This window comes from Trichoderma aggressivum (assembly GCF_033847375.1).
Source record: "Trichoderma aggressivum f. europaeum strain CBS 100526 chromosome Unknown scaffold_056, whole genome shotgun sequence".
Lineage (NCBI taxonomy): Eukaryota > Fungi > Ascomycota > Sordariomycetes > Hypocreales > Hypocreaceae > Trichoderma > Trichoderma aggressivum.
Genome location: NW_026946422.1, coordinates 38,274 through 54,444, shown reverse-complemented (window position 1 = coordinate 54,444; position 16,171 = coordinate 38,274). Strand labels below are relative to the sequence as shown.

General features: G+C 51.2%; 4 protein-coding genes across 4 annotated transcripts; 2 read left to right on the top strand and 2 right to left on the bottom strand.

Annotated features, from left to right (window-relative positions):
- Nucleotides 1-279: 279 nt before the first annotated feature.
- On the top strand, nt 280-1,236 carry Triagg1_9594 (uncharacterized protein; the record flags this gene model as incomplete). The annotated part of the gene is made up of 1 exon (XM_062904568.1): nt 280-1,236. One exon carries the CDS (start codon nt 280-282, stop codon nt 1,234-1,236), a length of 957 nt encoding a protein of 318 aa, XP_062751411.1.
- Nucleotides 1,237-2,279: 1,043 nt separating this feature from the next.
- On the top strand, nt 2,280-4,445 carry Triagg1_9593 (uncharacterized protein; the record flags this gene model as incomplete). Its single annotated transcript, XM_062904567.1, has 4 exons — nt 2,280-2,466; nt 2,543-3,252; nt 3,333-3,734; nt 3,789-4,445. The coding sequence occupies 4 exons, from the start codon at nt 2,280-2,282 to the stop codon at nt 4,443-4,445; spliced, it is 1,956 nt and encodes a 651-aa protein (XP_062751410.1).
- A 1,954-nt stretch (nt 4,446-6,399) lies between these two features.
- Triagg1_9592 (uncharacterized protein) lies at nt 6,400-8,352 on the bottom strand (the record flags this gene model as incomplete). Its single annotated transcript, XM_062904566.1, has 3 exons — nt 6,400-7,778; nt 7,853-8,223; nt 8,321-8,352. 3 exons carry the CDS (start codon nt 8,350-8,352, stop codon nt 6,400-6,402), a joined length of 1,782 nt encoding a protein of 593 aa, XP_062751409.1.
- A 5,835-nt stretch (nt 8,353-14,187) lies between these two features.
- Triagg1_9591 (uncharacterized protein) lies at nt 14,188-16,089 on the bottom strand (the record flags this gene model as incomplete). The annotated part of the gene is made up of 4 exons (XM_062904565.1): nt 14,188-14,683; nt 14,740-15,579; nt 15,700-15,761; nt 15,892-16,089. The coding sequence occupies 4 exons, from the start codon at nt 16,087-16,089 to the stop codon at nt 14,188-14,190; spliced, it is 1,596 nt and encodes a 531-aa protein (XP_062751408.1).
- Between the last annotated feature and the right edge of the window lie 82 nt (nt 16,090-16,171).

Genomic DNA, 16,171 nt, shown 5'->3' with positions numbered 1-16,171 from the left:
TGGTTTATTGCATGGCAGCTTTGCCTTTTTTCACCCCGAGACATTGAACGGCTGAAAACTCCGGTGGGAAATCGGCAAATGAGGTCTTTGCAACAAGATCATGGCCGCAGGCACTGCAGTTAGGTCTACTACAGTCCTACTACCATTTTCCAGGTAACAGTGCTGCGATGGGAGTATAAATAGAGACGTAATGGTCGGTAGAACAGCTCTTGTCAACTCTGTTCTCACTCTCAGTTCATCAATCACCGGGTTTATCAACTCTCAACTTTTACAGTTGCCATGGCTGTACACAAGACGCTGGTTCAGGTCCTCGTGGCTTCAGCCGCAATGGCTAGTGTTGGCACCGCTCATGCCATCGCCGTCCCTGCCGGCCAGCTAGATGCCCGCACATATCCGACTCCCACGTGTGACCCAAGCCAAACAGTAACACAGACGGAGACCAAGACAGTCACCTCGTGGAAGGCCCTGTTGACGATTACTCTGGGTGGAGGCACCAATACGGAGACCAAGACTGAGATCTGCACCGTCACCGACACGGAGACGGTCACCCAGACAGAAACCTCTACCTCTACCACCACCGTCACTCCGACAATCACACCCCCAAGCTGCCCGACGCAGTGTCCGCCTCCTCCGTCGTGCAACAACCTTGGGTTTGACTGGGCGTACTACAATAACTCGGCTCGTAACACCGACACAACATACTCTACCTTCCACCCAGACTCCTACAAGAAGACAGCCCCCATCTATGTCGGCACCACTTCATATGTCGGCGGTCTTTATGAGGGCTCTGGGACAACTGGCCCCATCTACGATTCCAGCCGAAACTTTCCTCTCGATTTCTTTGCCCTGAACCACCACGCCTACATCTACGCCTGCGAGGCCGGCACATATAGCATCTCCATCCCCTATGCAAACGACGCCGTCTACCTATGGACCGGTGCGAGCGCCTACTCTGGCTGGACGGATAATAACGCGGTCGCCAAAGCACGTTACAATCAACCAGACCACATCGCCGGCCGTGCTAGCTTTAATCTCGACATTCCGGCTAATTCGTACGTGCCCATCCGCTTCTTCTATGGACAGGCGCAGTACGGCGGAGGCTTCAACTTTAACATTACGACCCCGAGCGGACAAGTCATTGTCAGCAACGAGGAAACGTTTAGCCCGTATGTCGTGCGGTATTCGTGTGATGGAACTACGGCGCCTCCGTTTCCGGCATTTGGAAAGGAGACTTGATTAGCTCCATCACATCGTTGGGGGAAGCAGTCTGAAATATACTGGACGTATTATGCTTAATATAGGTATATATTAAATAAAATGACTACCGGGCACTCACCAAGTACATGCATTTCTTCCAATGTCGTGGTAATAAATTTAGAGATTATATACAGGCTGTGAAATCTTCGAGGGAGACTGTCTCTCGAACAACTGATCCCGACAGAAATTTTGGAATTGTCGCTTCTTAATAACTGAAACCAGGGAGCTCCTACAGCATTACACTGGAATATACCTTGAAGAGACTGGGCAGCCAATAACTGCACGCATTAGGCAGATGTTGGTAGTACCGTTGACCAAGATGCCCATTGAGGCTTCTTCTACCCCGTGGCTGTGGCTGTGGCTGTGGTGGCGGTGATGGCGGTGACGGCTAGTCCAGCCACACAAAGAGACTGTACTGTTATTAAAGGCATTTATTCAATTCTCGCAATAGTACATCAGTTGAGGTATTTCCTACTTTTGCCGGGTGGATGCCCTGTTCCTTGAAGATCTGCTACTGTGGCTATGTACATTTCTCTATTGTCCGCTATATTCCGACTATATATCTCCTGTATTTGGTAATATGGCTATAATCCTCTAGTCCCTGCATACATGTACTAAAACCATCTTCGTCTAGTATCGGCTAGTTTTCACTAGGTACTAAGACAGCTCCAAGCTTGAGACCGGATTACTGCATGGCCGCTCCCTATATTAGTCTATGGACAGTAAGAATGCCTCCCGCCCTGTCAGACGGCACTCGATGCCCTGTCAGATCCAGATCGCGAGTGGGCTTCAGGCACCAATCTGCCCGATACAGCGGCTGAGTCTTATTCAGTGGAGCGCGCTACGGCGGATTCAGCAACATAAGCCTCTGGTAAGCCTCTGGAACCGCCTAGCGCAGCCCTTGGCCAGGCACCCGGACTCTTTGAGTTTCCATCCTTCAACTCGGATCGGTCCTCGATCAACAACAAGCATCAAGGCATCGGCACCGTCAAAGATTGCATCTCCACAAAGGCCCGGCAGTAATGGATGATGAAAACGACGATTTGGAGGAATGGATGCGCGCAAATCCCCTCCCTGCATCCCCGGGGGGCACCGTCCCCAGTTATGGTCTGGTACAGGTGCCGAAGCTGGACAAGTGCGTCGTCAGTCCTGAGCGATGGTGCAGAGCTTGTGGGGAGGCCATGAACGGTGGGGAGTCTTTTGTATCTGGTAAGTCGAACCAACTGTTCCCCTCTTCCATGTCCGTTCTGTTGGTGGGGGGTTTTCGCTGATCGGTTAAGTGCAGTCTTCCTCGAAGAGGGCTCAGTTAGAGTCGATGGCCCGCACAAATATCTGGCTGATGAAGACGATGACGAAGACGAAGACGATGGGTCTGACCTGCGGGTGGTCCGTCGACCTTTCTTCAGCTGGGATCCCTTTGGTAGGCCTCGGAAGCCCAACTACGAGAGTGCCACGATACACACCGAATGCTTTAATCTGTTCCGACGCAACTGCCCAGATGGCCAGGCAGCGCCCCGGCTGTTCCTTGCGGCACGCTGGAGAAGCCCTTGGGAGGGTGCGCCGAAATTCATATTGAGCGTCAAATCCGATGTTACTAGCTTGATACGGCTGGCGGCGATAGCATGCAACATGCCGCAGCTGGAACTGATGCCGACGGAGCTCAAGCGCCTGGTGTGGGAAGACTTGATCGCCCAACCGTGCGCTCTTACTCGCTATTACTCTGTTGTATCGCTAGCCGCCGATTCGAGCTGCCAGCCTTTGGATGGGCAAATCTCAATGCCCGTTGCCAAGGTTGCTCATTGGGAGCGAGGCCAAGGCCCGGCGAGCGAGGAGGAAGTCCTTCCGCCCGTCATTCGAATCGTCATTGATCACCAGGGAATCAGCCGCATCGAGAGGCTTGCAAAAAGGCCCGAAGCGCTTTCACAGCCATCGGATACTGAATTGTACATTGTGGAGAGTCAAGAAGCGCTAAAGCATGTCGAGGTGCAATTTCAGGTAACTCACCAACAACCGCCCCAAATCAATTGTATTGTGCTTGTCACCTACCAGGCTAACGACCATTGAATATGATATAGTCAGGATTAGCGCGCCTAAGACACCACGGGGATGAAAAGGCATTGAATCTTCTTCCCTGGGATACGCCCTCGCCTCCGGTGGTAGAGCATCTGCTGAGCCCAACAGCCGGACGGCCCAGTTATGTTAGTGTAACGCAATTTTCAACCATTGAGGTGTCAAAGATTACAGGAATGACATTTTTCATGACCTGGGCAAATCATTATGCCTCACCTAGGGGAACTGGGCCCCAGTACTTTATGCATGCGCACACCTCCAAGGAGCCTTCTGCCAGATCAACATTCGATAAGCTCCTCTACCCACAACAATGGGCTGGGCTTTGGCACTATGTGCCATTTCCACATGGCGACCGATTGCTGTGTTTTGGAGTTGAACACGAATCTGGGACGAGTCTCAAGGTCTTGGTACGAATCTATGCTTCCATTGGCGTCTTATCGTCTGGTCTAACTTTGTTACAGTTTCGATTTGAGAAAGCCGGCGATGTCACGGTTGGCATCCATTATGACGGATATCCCAACCGCACCCAGACGCTGTGGCCGGCAAGCGACCGGATGCAGCTGATTTGCGGTCTATCAGAGACCGGCAGCGTCATCACACTAGATGCACATGCCGAGGGGGATGACATGCCAGACAGGCCTTTCAGACTGCCCTTTAGGCAGAGCGTGGTGCCATTTAGTCACGGAGGATGCTTGTCGTGGGCGCCGCTGGAGCACGTCGCACGCCTACGGCTTTTCACGAACGAAGATGACGGCGTCTGCCGGGGCCTCTTGTTAGAATACGAAGACGGTGGACAAAGAACCGTTGGAGAATGCCGAGTTGGCGTTGATGTAGAGCGGGCCTATGTGAAGCCCGTGTGCCTTTGCATTGGGCGGAAGTCGGGGTATTCCCGCTGGAATGTTCGAGCCAGAGTTGATGGTCAAGCGGAACACACGCACACGGAGAGGAATTGGCAATGTTACGAAATGCGAGGCAGACTTGTTTCCTGGCAGAGGCGGGGGTATTCTACGCTCAAGGTAGTTGGTGAGGATGACGCCGGTGTTGATAATGGTGGTGATGGTGCTGGCGCTGCTGTTGTTTTTATTAACGATGATGATGATGATGATATGCCATTTTAAAACCATCTGTTTGGTTTTGTATATGATTGGCACAGGATTGGCAGATGACGATATGTTGGATGATAGATGGATATTGGCAGTAAGACAAATTGACACCTTTTTTGATGAACAATGTGTTGTCCCTAAACTACTAACTTGAAGGATAGTTGGCAGGCGAAATAGACTTGAAACAGCAACCTGAAAGCTCAGTTCTACTAGATACTACTAATACAACTTGGAATATACAAGGTACCCAATTTGTCTGCGGCACAACTCTCAAGAGAAAAGTCTCGACTCTGTACTTGCATGTTGGCCACCACGACATTCAGCAACAGAAACAGGCCACTTTGGCCCAGTGTAAATAACCAGGGTAACATACAAACTCTGCATCCAAGTGTTTAATGTCGCAGCCTTCACTACCCTAATAATTGAACTTGGGTATTACATGTCAAGGCCTTCCAAACTCGATAACCTGGTACGTACCCGCCTACCTCCGTGAAGTACTAAAGGTACCTGCCTCTTGTAACTTGCCACAACTTCTCACTACCAACGTTGGCTAACCCTGTATGTAAACACCTAACACCACAACCCTTCAACAAAAACAACACAAAATAAGGCACTTTGGCCGAGCGGTCTAAGGCGCCGTGTTCAGGTTCAGCTTGCTTCGCGGTCTAGTAATAGGCGAGGGTTCGAATCCCTCAGGTGTCATTCTTTTTGTTGAAGTTCTCACCCCCCCCTTTTGTTACCGAACAGGAGCACAAGTTGCGAATGGCGGAGCAGAGGGTTACTTTTCTTTTCTTTCTTCTTTTTTTTTTGAGTTCTTTTGTGTTGCGAATTCTGGCGCCCGCTCTCTGCTTACATTCCCTGGTTTGGTGGGGGCTCGCGGGAGACTGGAAATTACCTACCTATAGTAGGTATGTGCGAACAACTTTTTACTTGTCAAACTGTCTCCTGTTTTGCTATACTGCCAAATCTTCTTTCTTTCTTTCTTTCTTTTCTTTTCTTTTCTTTTTTTGCACGTTATAAGTCAAGACTTGAGTCAAATTGTAACATTACATACATCTTCCACGTTAACACGAAGCAAAAGGCCACAAAAGGGGTCAACTTCCCAACTCCCTCCCACAAGAAACAAAAAAAAAACATATACACGTCCCCAATACAAGGGGGGTTCAGTGCTCCGTCCATTACGGATAAAAAAAAAAATTCCCACAAAAAAGATGACCGCTACGAGCACAAGGTACCTCGCTATATCCGACCAGCGCGGCCGGGCGGTGCCGTCTTGGCCACGTTCCCTTCGGCACCTCGCCGGCAATTCGCCTCTTGGCCTACGCACAAGTTTTGATTTTTTTTCTTTGGCGCGGATTTTCGGACAATTTCTCGATTCTTAGCGTTACGGAGATGAAAACTGGGTATGAAATCTTAGCACGCACTTGCAACGGGTACTTGGATCTACGGCTTTTGAAAATACGGGCACAACTCTCGGTAGTCTCTCTTTGTTTTTTTTGTTCTCAGGGTGGAAGAGGCTATTATGATACTCCGTAATCGGCCGTCCAACAGCGGCAAAATGAATCATCTCTTCTTGACGAAAAAAGTGTCCAGAATCGTTCGTCTGATGATTCGAGTGGACTCCCCAGCCCGTGGAAAGTGGCGTGGCGCTATTTTATACGACAACGTTAACAAGAAAGAAAAAGTTATGCATGGAAGTATTCGAGAAAGGCTAGGACACTGGCGCCGAGCTAGGAGAAACGCATCAGCTAACGGGTTTCCACTCAGACAGGAGCAAGAGTCAGGTCATCACAGCTGTCTCTCTCTCTCTTATCAGTGGGTAACAATGCTTGTGCTATAAACATGCTGTGATATTGATATTGAATGTTTTTCTTTGTAAAAAGTCATTATAATACATTAAACGCGTGGTATCTACATCCGCTCCATTACAGTACTGTACACTATACACAAAACTCCCCCCTCTCCGCCGTTAGTTAGCCTCCGTCTCGGCCTCAACCTCCTTGCTGGGAGGAAGGGCGGGTGCCTCGCGGTCGAGCTCGAATGACTCGTCCTCAATCTTGTCGTAGTGGTGGAAGAGGGCGAAGAAGACAAAGGCAGTGATGATACTGGCTCCGGCAACACCGGTGTACATCCAGATGAACTCGGGGTCCTTGGACACGGAGACCAGGGCCTCGGAGATGGCAGAGCCAAAGGCGTTGGTGAAGAGGTACAAGCTCTGGACAAACGACTTCATGCTGGGGGGAGCCTTGGTGTAGGCGTACTCGAGACCGGTGACGGAAATGAAGATCTCGGCCAGGCCGACGAAGACGTAGGCAGGAGCCTGGACGGCAATGTGCACGTTGTTGGGGAGAGTCTTGCCGTCGACGTTGGCGGCGTCGCACTCGAGGGGGCTCTTGTAGCAAGGGCCGGCGTTGTAGATGAGGTGCTGGACAATGGCGGCATAGCCAAGGCACATGGAGATCCAGACGAAACCAAGCGTTATTCGGGCAATGGGTCGGATCTGGATGCCGGCCTTGCGCAGTGCGGGGTACACGAGCATCTCGAGGAAAGGAGTGAAGATGAGAATCGAGATGGCATCAAAGTTCTGCATAAAGTCGTTGGGCATGCCGTGGCCGTTCATCTGGCCGGCCTGGGTAACAAAGTTTGTCGAGAATTGACCGTAGCCAACCCAGAAGATGGGGTAAAAGACAAAGACCTTGCAGGCGCGGATGGCACGCTTGAGCTCGTCGACGAAGTGGTCGTTCCAGACAACGGGCTTGGTCTTGCCGTGGGCAGCGCGCCATGAAGGCTTGGCGGCGTCCATGTCGCGGCTGGCAATCATCATGCCGAGGGCCTTGAAGGCGTCGGTGATGATGGAGCCCTGCGGGGGGTGGATGATGTACGACTTGCGGCGGATGACGAGGATGAAGATGCCCACGTTGAACATGAGGAAGCACATGAGGAAGGCGGTCCAGAAGCCGCAGTACTTTTCCATGAAGGGGGTGGCGATGAGGGACAGAGAGCCCAGGTTGATGCACCAGTAGAAGATCATGTAGATGCGCTGGTAGGTAATGGCAGGGTCGATGATGATTCGCTCGCCAGAACTTTCTGTTCGGATAGCCATGGTTCGGCGCTGGTACTGATCGGCAATCAGGGGGGCGATGTTGGACTTGATACCGCCGGTACCGAAACCAATGACGATGATAGCAACAATGTATCCAGGCAGGCCGGCATTGGCCGCGTGAGCTGCAGGCAGAGATGTCGTCCAGAGGATGACGAGACCGACCCAGTAGACGCCGCAGAAGAGCATGATGGCCTTGTACTTGCCCAAGTACTGATCAGAGATGATGGCACCGAGAATAGGAGTCACTGCACAGGAGAACCCAAAGTCAGCAAAGGCTCCTCCTCGATGTAGCTGACGGAAGCTCATTGTTTTGACGTACCGTAGCAGAACCATTGGAAGAACAAGTTCAGACCAGTGGCGGCCTGGCCACCCATACCCAGTCCGGGAGCATCGGTGGTGTCGCCCTTGTCGTTGCTGATGTAGTTCTGGAAGAGACCCGAGGCACCGTAGTAGGTGAAACGCTCCATAAGCTCGACAATGGCGATGAGGAAGGCAGAGGCAGGCAGGTTCTCGCCAACACGGCGCAGCGTCCGCTTCTCAAAGTCATTGGGTTCCTCGCCATCGGCGGTGTTGCCCTCCTCGGCACTCTCCGGCGAGGAGCTAAAGTCCTTCTTCTCATCGGCAATGAAGCCTCCAGCGAGATCGCGAGTCTCGCCGTGAGGGACACGCTCGTTGAACTCCTCGTGGAGCCTGTCAAAGCAAGATGTGTAAGTATATGGCTAGATGGTGAGAAGCAAGAGAAGAAGACGAAGAAGAAATAATCTTCAGTCCCTCCATGGAGACGTACTCAGCAACGGTATCTTCGTGATTGTTGGCCATGGTTGCAATCCGACTATTCGTCTACACCTCTACTGTTCCAAACCCAAGACAGGCCCTTTCAAAGAAACGACAAGACCAGCCAGGAAGTGAGCAAGGGAAGAACAAGAGGAGAGAAGGACGAGTAAACCGCGCAGACGGGGTGGGATGCCACGATTTAAAGGATTTCAGGGCACTCCAGTCTCCAACAGTCCACTCCAGTCGCCAGTCTCCAGATAGATACAACGTTGTCCGCCACCAAGCTTTCGTAGTCTCAGGACGGGGACGAGAGAGAGACAGAGGGAGCTGCCCCCCCAGAACTTTTGGCCCTAGCCACGCCGCGGTCGTCTCGCTTCGTGCTTCTTCCCCACGGGCCAGTCCATGTATCCTAGGTAGTACGAGTGGTTTTAGTTTCCCAGCAGCCTGTATGTACTCGTACGAGTACACCCACGCGGCGAGGGCGCTGACTTTGGCAGTTATCCGAGGCCGTCAATCGTCATAGCAAGAGGGCAGACGCTGCGATTCGTGCGAGTGAGATGCGGTCCCTCGCCATCAGCCCCATCGGACGGCAAAGACCTTGTTGAGCTAGGCCACAAGCAGCCGCCTGGTGGTCAGGGGCCTCCCTTGCTCCGTTTGTCGTTTTTGCCTTGTTCCTTGTCTGTGGTTGGTTTTCCTTTGCCTGCGGTTGATTCTCTCTCAGATCGAGGTCCACAGCCTAAAGGCCCGAAACGAGCAGGAGGGCCACGCGAGTTGCCCACCAAGAAAAAAAAAGCCATGCCTGGCAACTCCGTGGCTGCCGCTGCCTCGAAGCCACCGGCATGTGGCGTGCCGATTAGTTACCTGATGGCTATAGTAGTACCTGTACTTGTACTAGTAGTTGGGAGCATTTGCGGGTCGGGGCTCATCGTTGCTGCTGTTGGAAATTGGCCGGAGATGTAAAGGCGAGGTTCGCGTGTGTTCTAGCAGTTCCAGCGGCTTGTAGGGCCTGAGATGCACCGAGGCAAAAGGCTTGCAGATGATTCTAGTGGCTACAGGGCAATTGCCTAGCGCCTCCGCCCGGGGGGCCACTTGCCTGGGGCGAATCAGCGCGCGGAAGGGGCGACTCAGATGCGCGTTTTTGGAAGAGCGCAGCCACTGGCCTGGGAAGGTGCCGGCACGGGGGAAAAAAGAACCGAACCTTGAAGCATGCACAAAACTCAATCCTCAATAAGCGTATATCCCATGCGATGCGACGCCCAGTTCGCAGCATCAGGTTTTCTTCTTCTTCTTTTTCCTTTTTCGGCCGTGGCATGATTCGTGGACCTTTGACGACTCGCCAGGGCTCTCACGTGCCAGCCCGGAGCTTGTCTTGTCCATCTTTACCGCAGACGGGAGGTGGCAGTCGAGTGTCGGACGACGGGCGACTCGAACGGACTCGAATGGACAGGTACTTGTGTGTCGACAGGTTGCATTCGATTCGGGGCCGGCAATGGCAGTGCACAAGGGTCAGGGGACGGGAATATTCACGAGTACCGTCGGGCTACTACCAGCACTAGCACCAGCACTGCCGGTACGAGCCATGCGCTCAACTGCGCTACCTACAGAAGGCGCCGGGCGCTACTGCTACCATACATACGAGTACAGCAGAAACAATTTGATTTGAAAGACGGAATCGGAAAAGCATTCATTGGATCGAATGTGCGCTCGACTATGCCCTTCGTGGCCGCCTCAGCACCTCGTCGGGCAAGGAAGCCGAAGGGCGGTTAACCTGATCGGTTCAGGCCACGCAAATCGTCATCAACAATGCCCATGTTACATACGAGCACTGCGGGCATAAATGGCTCGAAATGAGGCTCAAGATGAGACGCCCGACGTCTGCTGCATTGCAATGTCCGGGCTCCAGCTCAGCTCAGGCCGCCAACCATTGATTGAGGCGCCATGCCATGCGCTTTTACGCGCAGACCGCCAGAGCCCGAGTCATTCATCCAGTTGGCGATGCCTCGGGCGGCGATGTGCCGACCATGTAGGCAGTACTGCGCGCTTCGTGTGTGTTTGGCTCGCCATGCAGGTACCGTATACCCATGACTTGCCGTGCTGGGGCAGGCTGACTGCCAGCTCAGCCGTCTCGTCAACTCCGTTCCGTCTTCTTGCTCTTAGCCTTCCTCACCATCCAGCCGCACCACCGTTGCTAATCCCTCCCTCAGGCGCCTATTTCCGTCCTGGTGGCGCGAGCATGAGCATTTGCCTACTTAGTACGGATTGCCTAGCGTCAGGTACAAGTGCCATTTATGCAAAGAGAAGCTGCATGTGAAGAATCTGATGATGGGCTAACTGGGATTGTTTAGCAGCGGCACATCTACGAGATGCCAATGCTTGCAATCATTCTTCTAGAACACAGTGGCAAAATTACTGCAGAACATTCTTGTACATACAGTAGCGTGCGATGCGGCTAATTATCACCGGGCAGTCATCCTTTCGACATCTACATACACCAAATCTACGCTTCGTATTCAGCACATCTGCGGCATCAATGGCACCACCTCGCAACCCGTGTCATCGAACGGCTAATCGGCGCCCTCGCCAAGGGGCTTGCGGAGAGGCTTGGGGAACTTTTTGACTGACTCCTCCATCTGTGCGCACCCTTCATCACGGCCTCCACACGCGTTGTGCGATGGTGCGGAGGGTGGAATTAAGGGTTCTGGGGTTGAATCGCATTATGTACGAGAAACCTCAAGACGTGGTGAGCTGAGGCTGTATTGGTCAGTTCCCGCAACCCATGTGGGGTGATGACCATGCTTCAGTTGTTTACTTCTGCTACCCTGCTTGCCTGCCATTGGTGAGAGCCGATTCTCCGTACGGTGGCAGGAAAGCTCGGAAAACGGAAGAGTTTGGCTGAGCAAAGCCAGCGACTTGGAAATGAGGCGGCATCGATGCTTGCACTCGCTAATAGTATAGGAAACTAGGCACGGACAATTCGGAGATATCCTTCTTCTGGTGCCGAAATAGCGCCCCGGTCTGAACACTCCGAGACTCCAAACGCTCGACGCAAAACTTGCTTCGTCCGACTATGTAGGTGGAACAGGAAAATAGTCTAAGAGGTTGGGGAGACGGGGAAAAGGGGGTCGTGATGGAGACGAGTGTCATGCTCGGTGCCACCCAGCTGCTAGCTTTATCAACGATTCTTCAATTTTATTACACGTAGTATTGCCTCATCGCAATATTTCAGATACAGCTGGGCGATATGACTTGCCGACTGCTCGACCTCGCGAGAAAGCCGCAACCAAGTCTCAGGAGGGTATCGAAAACATCACGGGTGATACTAGATACCAGGTGAAAATTCTTTCAATGTCACCAGCTACGACTGACATATTTACTGAGAGTGCTAAGGTTATATTTAAGAAGAATCTCCCCCAAAGCGATACCATGAGCAATACGAGTTAATGACATGACAGAGCGTCGAAAAAGATGGCTATTTGCTGAATGTTCGAAACTAACATACTCTCGTTTCGTTGTCATAGTTTACCAAACGGAATACAGGGTAGATACTTGACCGACAGCGATGACAACTGCTCCTTGATAGAAGAGAAACAACTTGCCAGTAAATACCTAACGACTTGGTAGTTACGAATTGCTTCAGTGAGAAGCTGAAATGAGTCTTGGAGCCGACTACAAAGAAGAGAAGAATCCAGAGCTGAAAAATGAGACGAAACGGAAGATGACGACGATTCCTCTAAAAGCGGCAAAAGGAAGACCAAAAGGCTAAAGACTAAAGGTTTGCTAATGCTATTTGAAGCCTGACGAAGAAAAACCCTTGTTTCGGATCATGAAGCTATCAAAGAATCCCGCTTGGTGTATATTTCGCGTGTGCCGCTTTTAGGGAGCCCGACGTGAAGTTTCCCAAGTACAGTACGGCGATTCTCTGTCAGATGTCTGCCATGAATGTGCAGCGAGCACTAGAATTTTCGGTCGCATGGCATGTACCGTACACGCACCTATCAAAAGCACCTCATTGAGAAGCCCACTGGCCATTACAGCATCTATCTTACAAATCATAGTCTTGTCGCAACGGAAATACTCTAGCTCTCTCTGACGTGGCTGCAAAGTCTTTGGATGAGACTAAGTTTGCTGTGAAGAGAGGTGTTACGCACTTAGTCCACGTGAAAGTGGGCAATCAAAGCCTCGAGTGAGGTTAAAATTGCTGTGAAATGTCGTTGTGGCGAGTGGGATACGATGACGGTGTGAGGAGGCTCAATGGGACACCCCTACAACTGGGACATTCCATACTAGTTTTATGATGGACCTATTAGACTGCGCACTTCCATTGCTATCTGCGGCAAGAGCTGAGAATCCTTTTAATAGAAGTGGACAAGTCATAAAAGAACACGAAAGGAGAACAAGGCACATTTGAATTACGCCCAAGCTATGAAAGCTGGCATTCCTCCCCCAAAGTTCTTCTGGACAAACACAGCCAAAATTTGCGTCTTGTGCTATGACAATCAGAGGAACATATGGAATGTGTCTTCCCCGAGAGGGATTGGGAAATAGGAGACGACATGGAGAGTACTCTTCATTGGCGAAACGGGTTTGCTCATGAGTGCGTTGGTAAAACTCATCAATGGATATCGTGAAGCCTCCAAGGGGGGGGGTTAAGATTGCCGTAAAGGGGGGAGCTGCATATCTGATTATAACACGACACTTATAAGCTAATACATAGCCGCACAGCCAAGCAAAGGGAACAATACCAAGGCTTGATGAGGGCTAAGAATGTTGTAAAAGAAGTTGAACTAGCAAAATGCCTACTGTAGCGACTACCTCTTTGGGCTTGCTACAATTTGAGGGCACACTAGAAGGATTCAAACCCACAGCCACGTGGAAGATATGGAGGCGAAGCTGAAGCCTTCACCTTGGTGGGATTAAAAATGCTGTGAAGCGAACTCCCTCTCTCCATGTGGCACAAATTGATAGGTGCACTACATCTCATTAGACTGCCACGCCAAAGTAGCAAGATCAAGGCCTCGGGTGGGCATAAAAATGCTCCAATGGAAATGATAGGGTGAGACATGTAGCCATCTCAAGGCTTGAGGTGAGTTTAAAAATGCTGTGAAGAGGGTATGAGACACGTCACATATAGCCATCTGCTGCAGGATGCGCTAAACACACAGCCAATGAAATAAAGCCAGAGCGATATAGTAAAAGAGCACACCGTTATGAGATCCCTGACATAGATCTGAGGCTACTACCTATACACACATACTATGTTTAGTAATGCCAATCTAACCTCACGTCAGTTTCTGAGACAGTCCGACATGATCAACTGGTAAAGGATGAGTTTGTTAGAGTGAGTAGATGAGTTTCAACATGCTAATTGGCTGAGATACTTGTTGAAAAGATTATACGTTACATGTAATCTAAATGAAGAAGAGGCGACTTGTGAAACCATGTCCAGAGCATGCTTTCTACTTCCGAGCTAGATTATCACAATTCGCCCCATGACGCACTATGCGTTCATGACTAGTCAAAGATTGATAGGCTATTGATAGAGAGGGAGAGGAGAAACTATAATGTGTTGCTGAGAGGTCTCTTGAACAGCTCACCGCATTGCTCATGAATTGGACAGATAATTCGCGGCGACTCTCTCAATGAGTTGCCTCGCATTACTGAATTTCAACATCTGGGGCTACGTGGCAAAATCTCACTCCTGTTGACAAGTCTTGTTGAAAATATCTATAATCATATATTTAACTATTCTTGGGTATCATTACTTTTACGACCTTTTTGATCAAACGTGTATTCCCACCTCTTGCAACGCCCATGACAAAAACCCAGCTGGGGCTCCTAGATTGTTGAAATAGAGCTCACCAGCCTCGCCCAGAAACAGTCTTATGAGCTGCGTCGTCCATATGGCTCATAGGGGAATACTGCTGAAATACCAGCAGCAAGAATGAAGAGAGCCGCACAGATATACAGAGGCGCCGACGTCTGAGTGTTTGCAAAAGTCGCCACGATAGCTGAGACAATACCCATGATGCGGTTAAAGGCCACGGCAACACCGTTGCCAGTGCCACGGTGGGCACTGGGAAGCACCTCCGGAGTGTAGGCGTACAGCGTGCCATAGTAGATGTTTAGGAAACACGCGATCAGGCAGGTAAAGGCCGTATCTTGGGCTGCGGTCTTGACTGCGGTGTAGGCAAAGAAGAAAGCACAGGTAATCAAAGCGCCAATGGACATGGTGTATTTGCGGCCAAGCAGTTTTGTGTTGCACATGTATCCTGCAATGATCGGACCGGGAATACCGCAAATGTTGGTGATGCAGTAGTTGCGCCACGTTTCGAAGGTGGTTCGATCAAAGACTCTGCCGTGGTTGGCAAGGTAGGTACTGAGATACTGGTCAGCAAGAGGCTTTGTGGTACAATGGACTCATGGGGAACATACGGAAGGAATACGTAGAAGAGCGGGTAGATGAGGCCGATCAAAGCCCACGAAACCCAGACCAGGATGGTGGAGATTGTCATCTTCTTGTTGATAAAGAGTCCACGGAAATGAATGCGGGTTTCGGAGAAGGAAAACAGCTTCTTGCCGTGAGCCGATCGAATCTTTCCACAGGCTTCGAGCTTCTCAAGAGTCAGGGAGCATGGGCGGTTGTACTTGGCAGCCAAGAACTGGAACGTCTCCACCACCTTGGCATCCTCACCAAGGCCGAGGAGATACTTGGGCGTCTCACGCAGTCTGACCACCGTGATTCGAAGAACCGACATGACGAACACTATGGCACCACCGGTGAAGAGCATATATCGCCAGCCCCAGTTGTTGGCCTTTGTACAAGTCTCAACATCGGTACAGTTCCATTTTCCAGGAACCATGAATCCCCAGGCAATGAAACCAGTGATGGCCTGTCCGAGGCCCCACCATGCCGCCAGGAAGGTCAAGAGCCACTGCTTATTGCCAGGAAGATACTCGAGGAAGACGGTTGTGTCTAGGATGAGGTTGCCGCCTCCACCAAAGCCGAGAAGGGCGATGAAGAATGCGAGGGATGGCCAGTTGGGCATAGCACCAGCGATAACGCAGCTTGCAGAGCAGATGAAGAGGGTAATGTTAAAAGCCCACTTGCGACCAATGACATCGGCGCTGAAACCCCAGAAAATGGCGCCCGTCAGCATACCGACGTACACGGCGATGGTGAGCGCATTGGCGTAGCCGTGCTGGCCGAATTCGCGGAAAGCGGACGGGGCAACAATGGATTGGAATAGGAGGATCAAGGAATCGACGGCATAGCTACGAAGCACCGTCGGTTAGCACACCAAATCATCGTTTACCACATATACATGAAACCGGTGGATGGGAAGAGACGAGAGCAGTATTAAATGATGAGATCACCGCGCAATGGCAACTTACCCAAATCCATTGAGGAAGAAGAGTTTCCAGTGGTAGCCAGTCCAGCCAATCTCGTCAATTGCCTTTAGTCCAGTGTTAGTGCTGAAGCGTTTTGGAGACGAGATTTGGAGCTTGGGAAGAGACAAGTGTCGTCGCAGTTCACCGCCACAGGGACCATGGCCTGGGTCATAGTAAGGCTCTCGTATCACTCACGTTGTTCACAAGATGCATCTTCATGTTCAAGGCGGGGTCGAGATCCTGCAGGGAGAGGATATCTTCGCCGCTGCGCAGCGACGACCCATCGGCGTTTCTGAGATCGCCAAACATTGGGTCATTTTTACCACCTCCGACATCCTTCTCCATTGAGCTGGTGTCAATGGCTGACTTTTCCGGGTTTGCAGTATCAGCCATGGTTGCGGATCGTTTGGACGCAATTGAGGACTCTCGCTCAATTATCACACAGGATGCCAGGATGCAGCAAAACCGGGCTCAC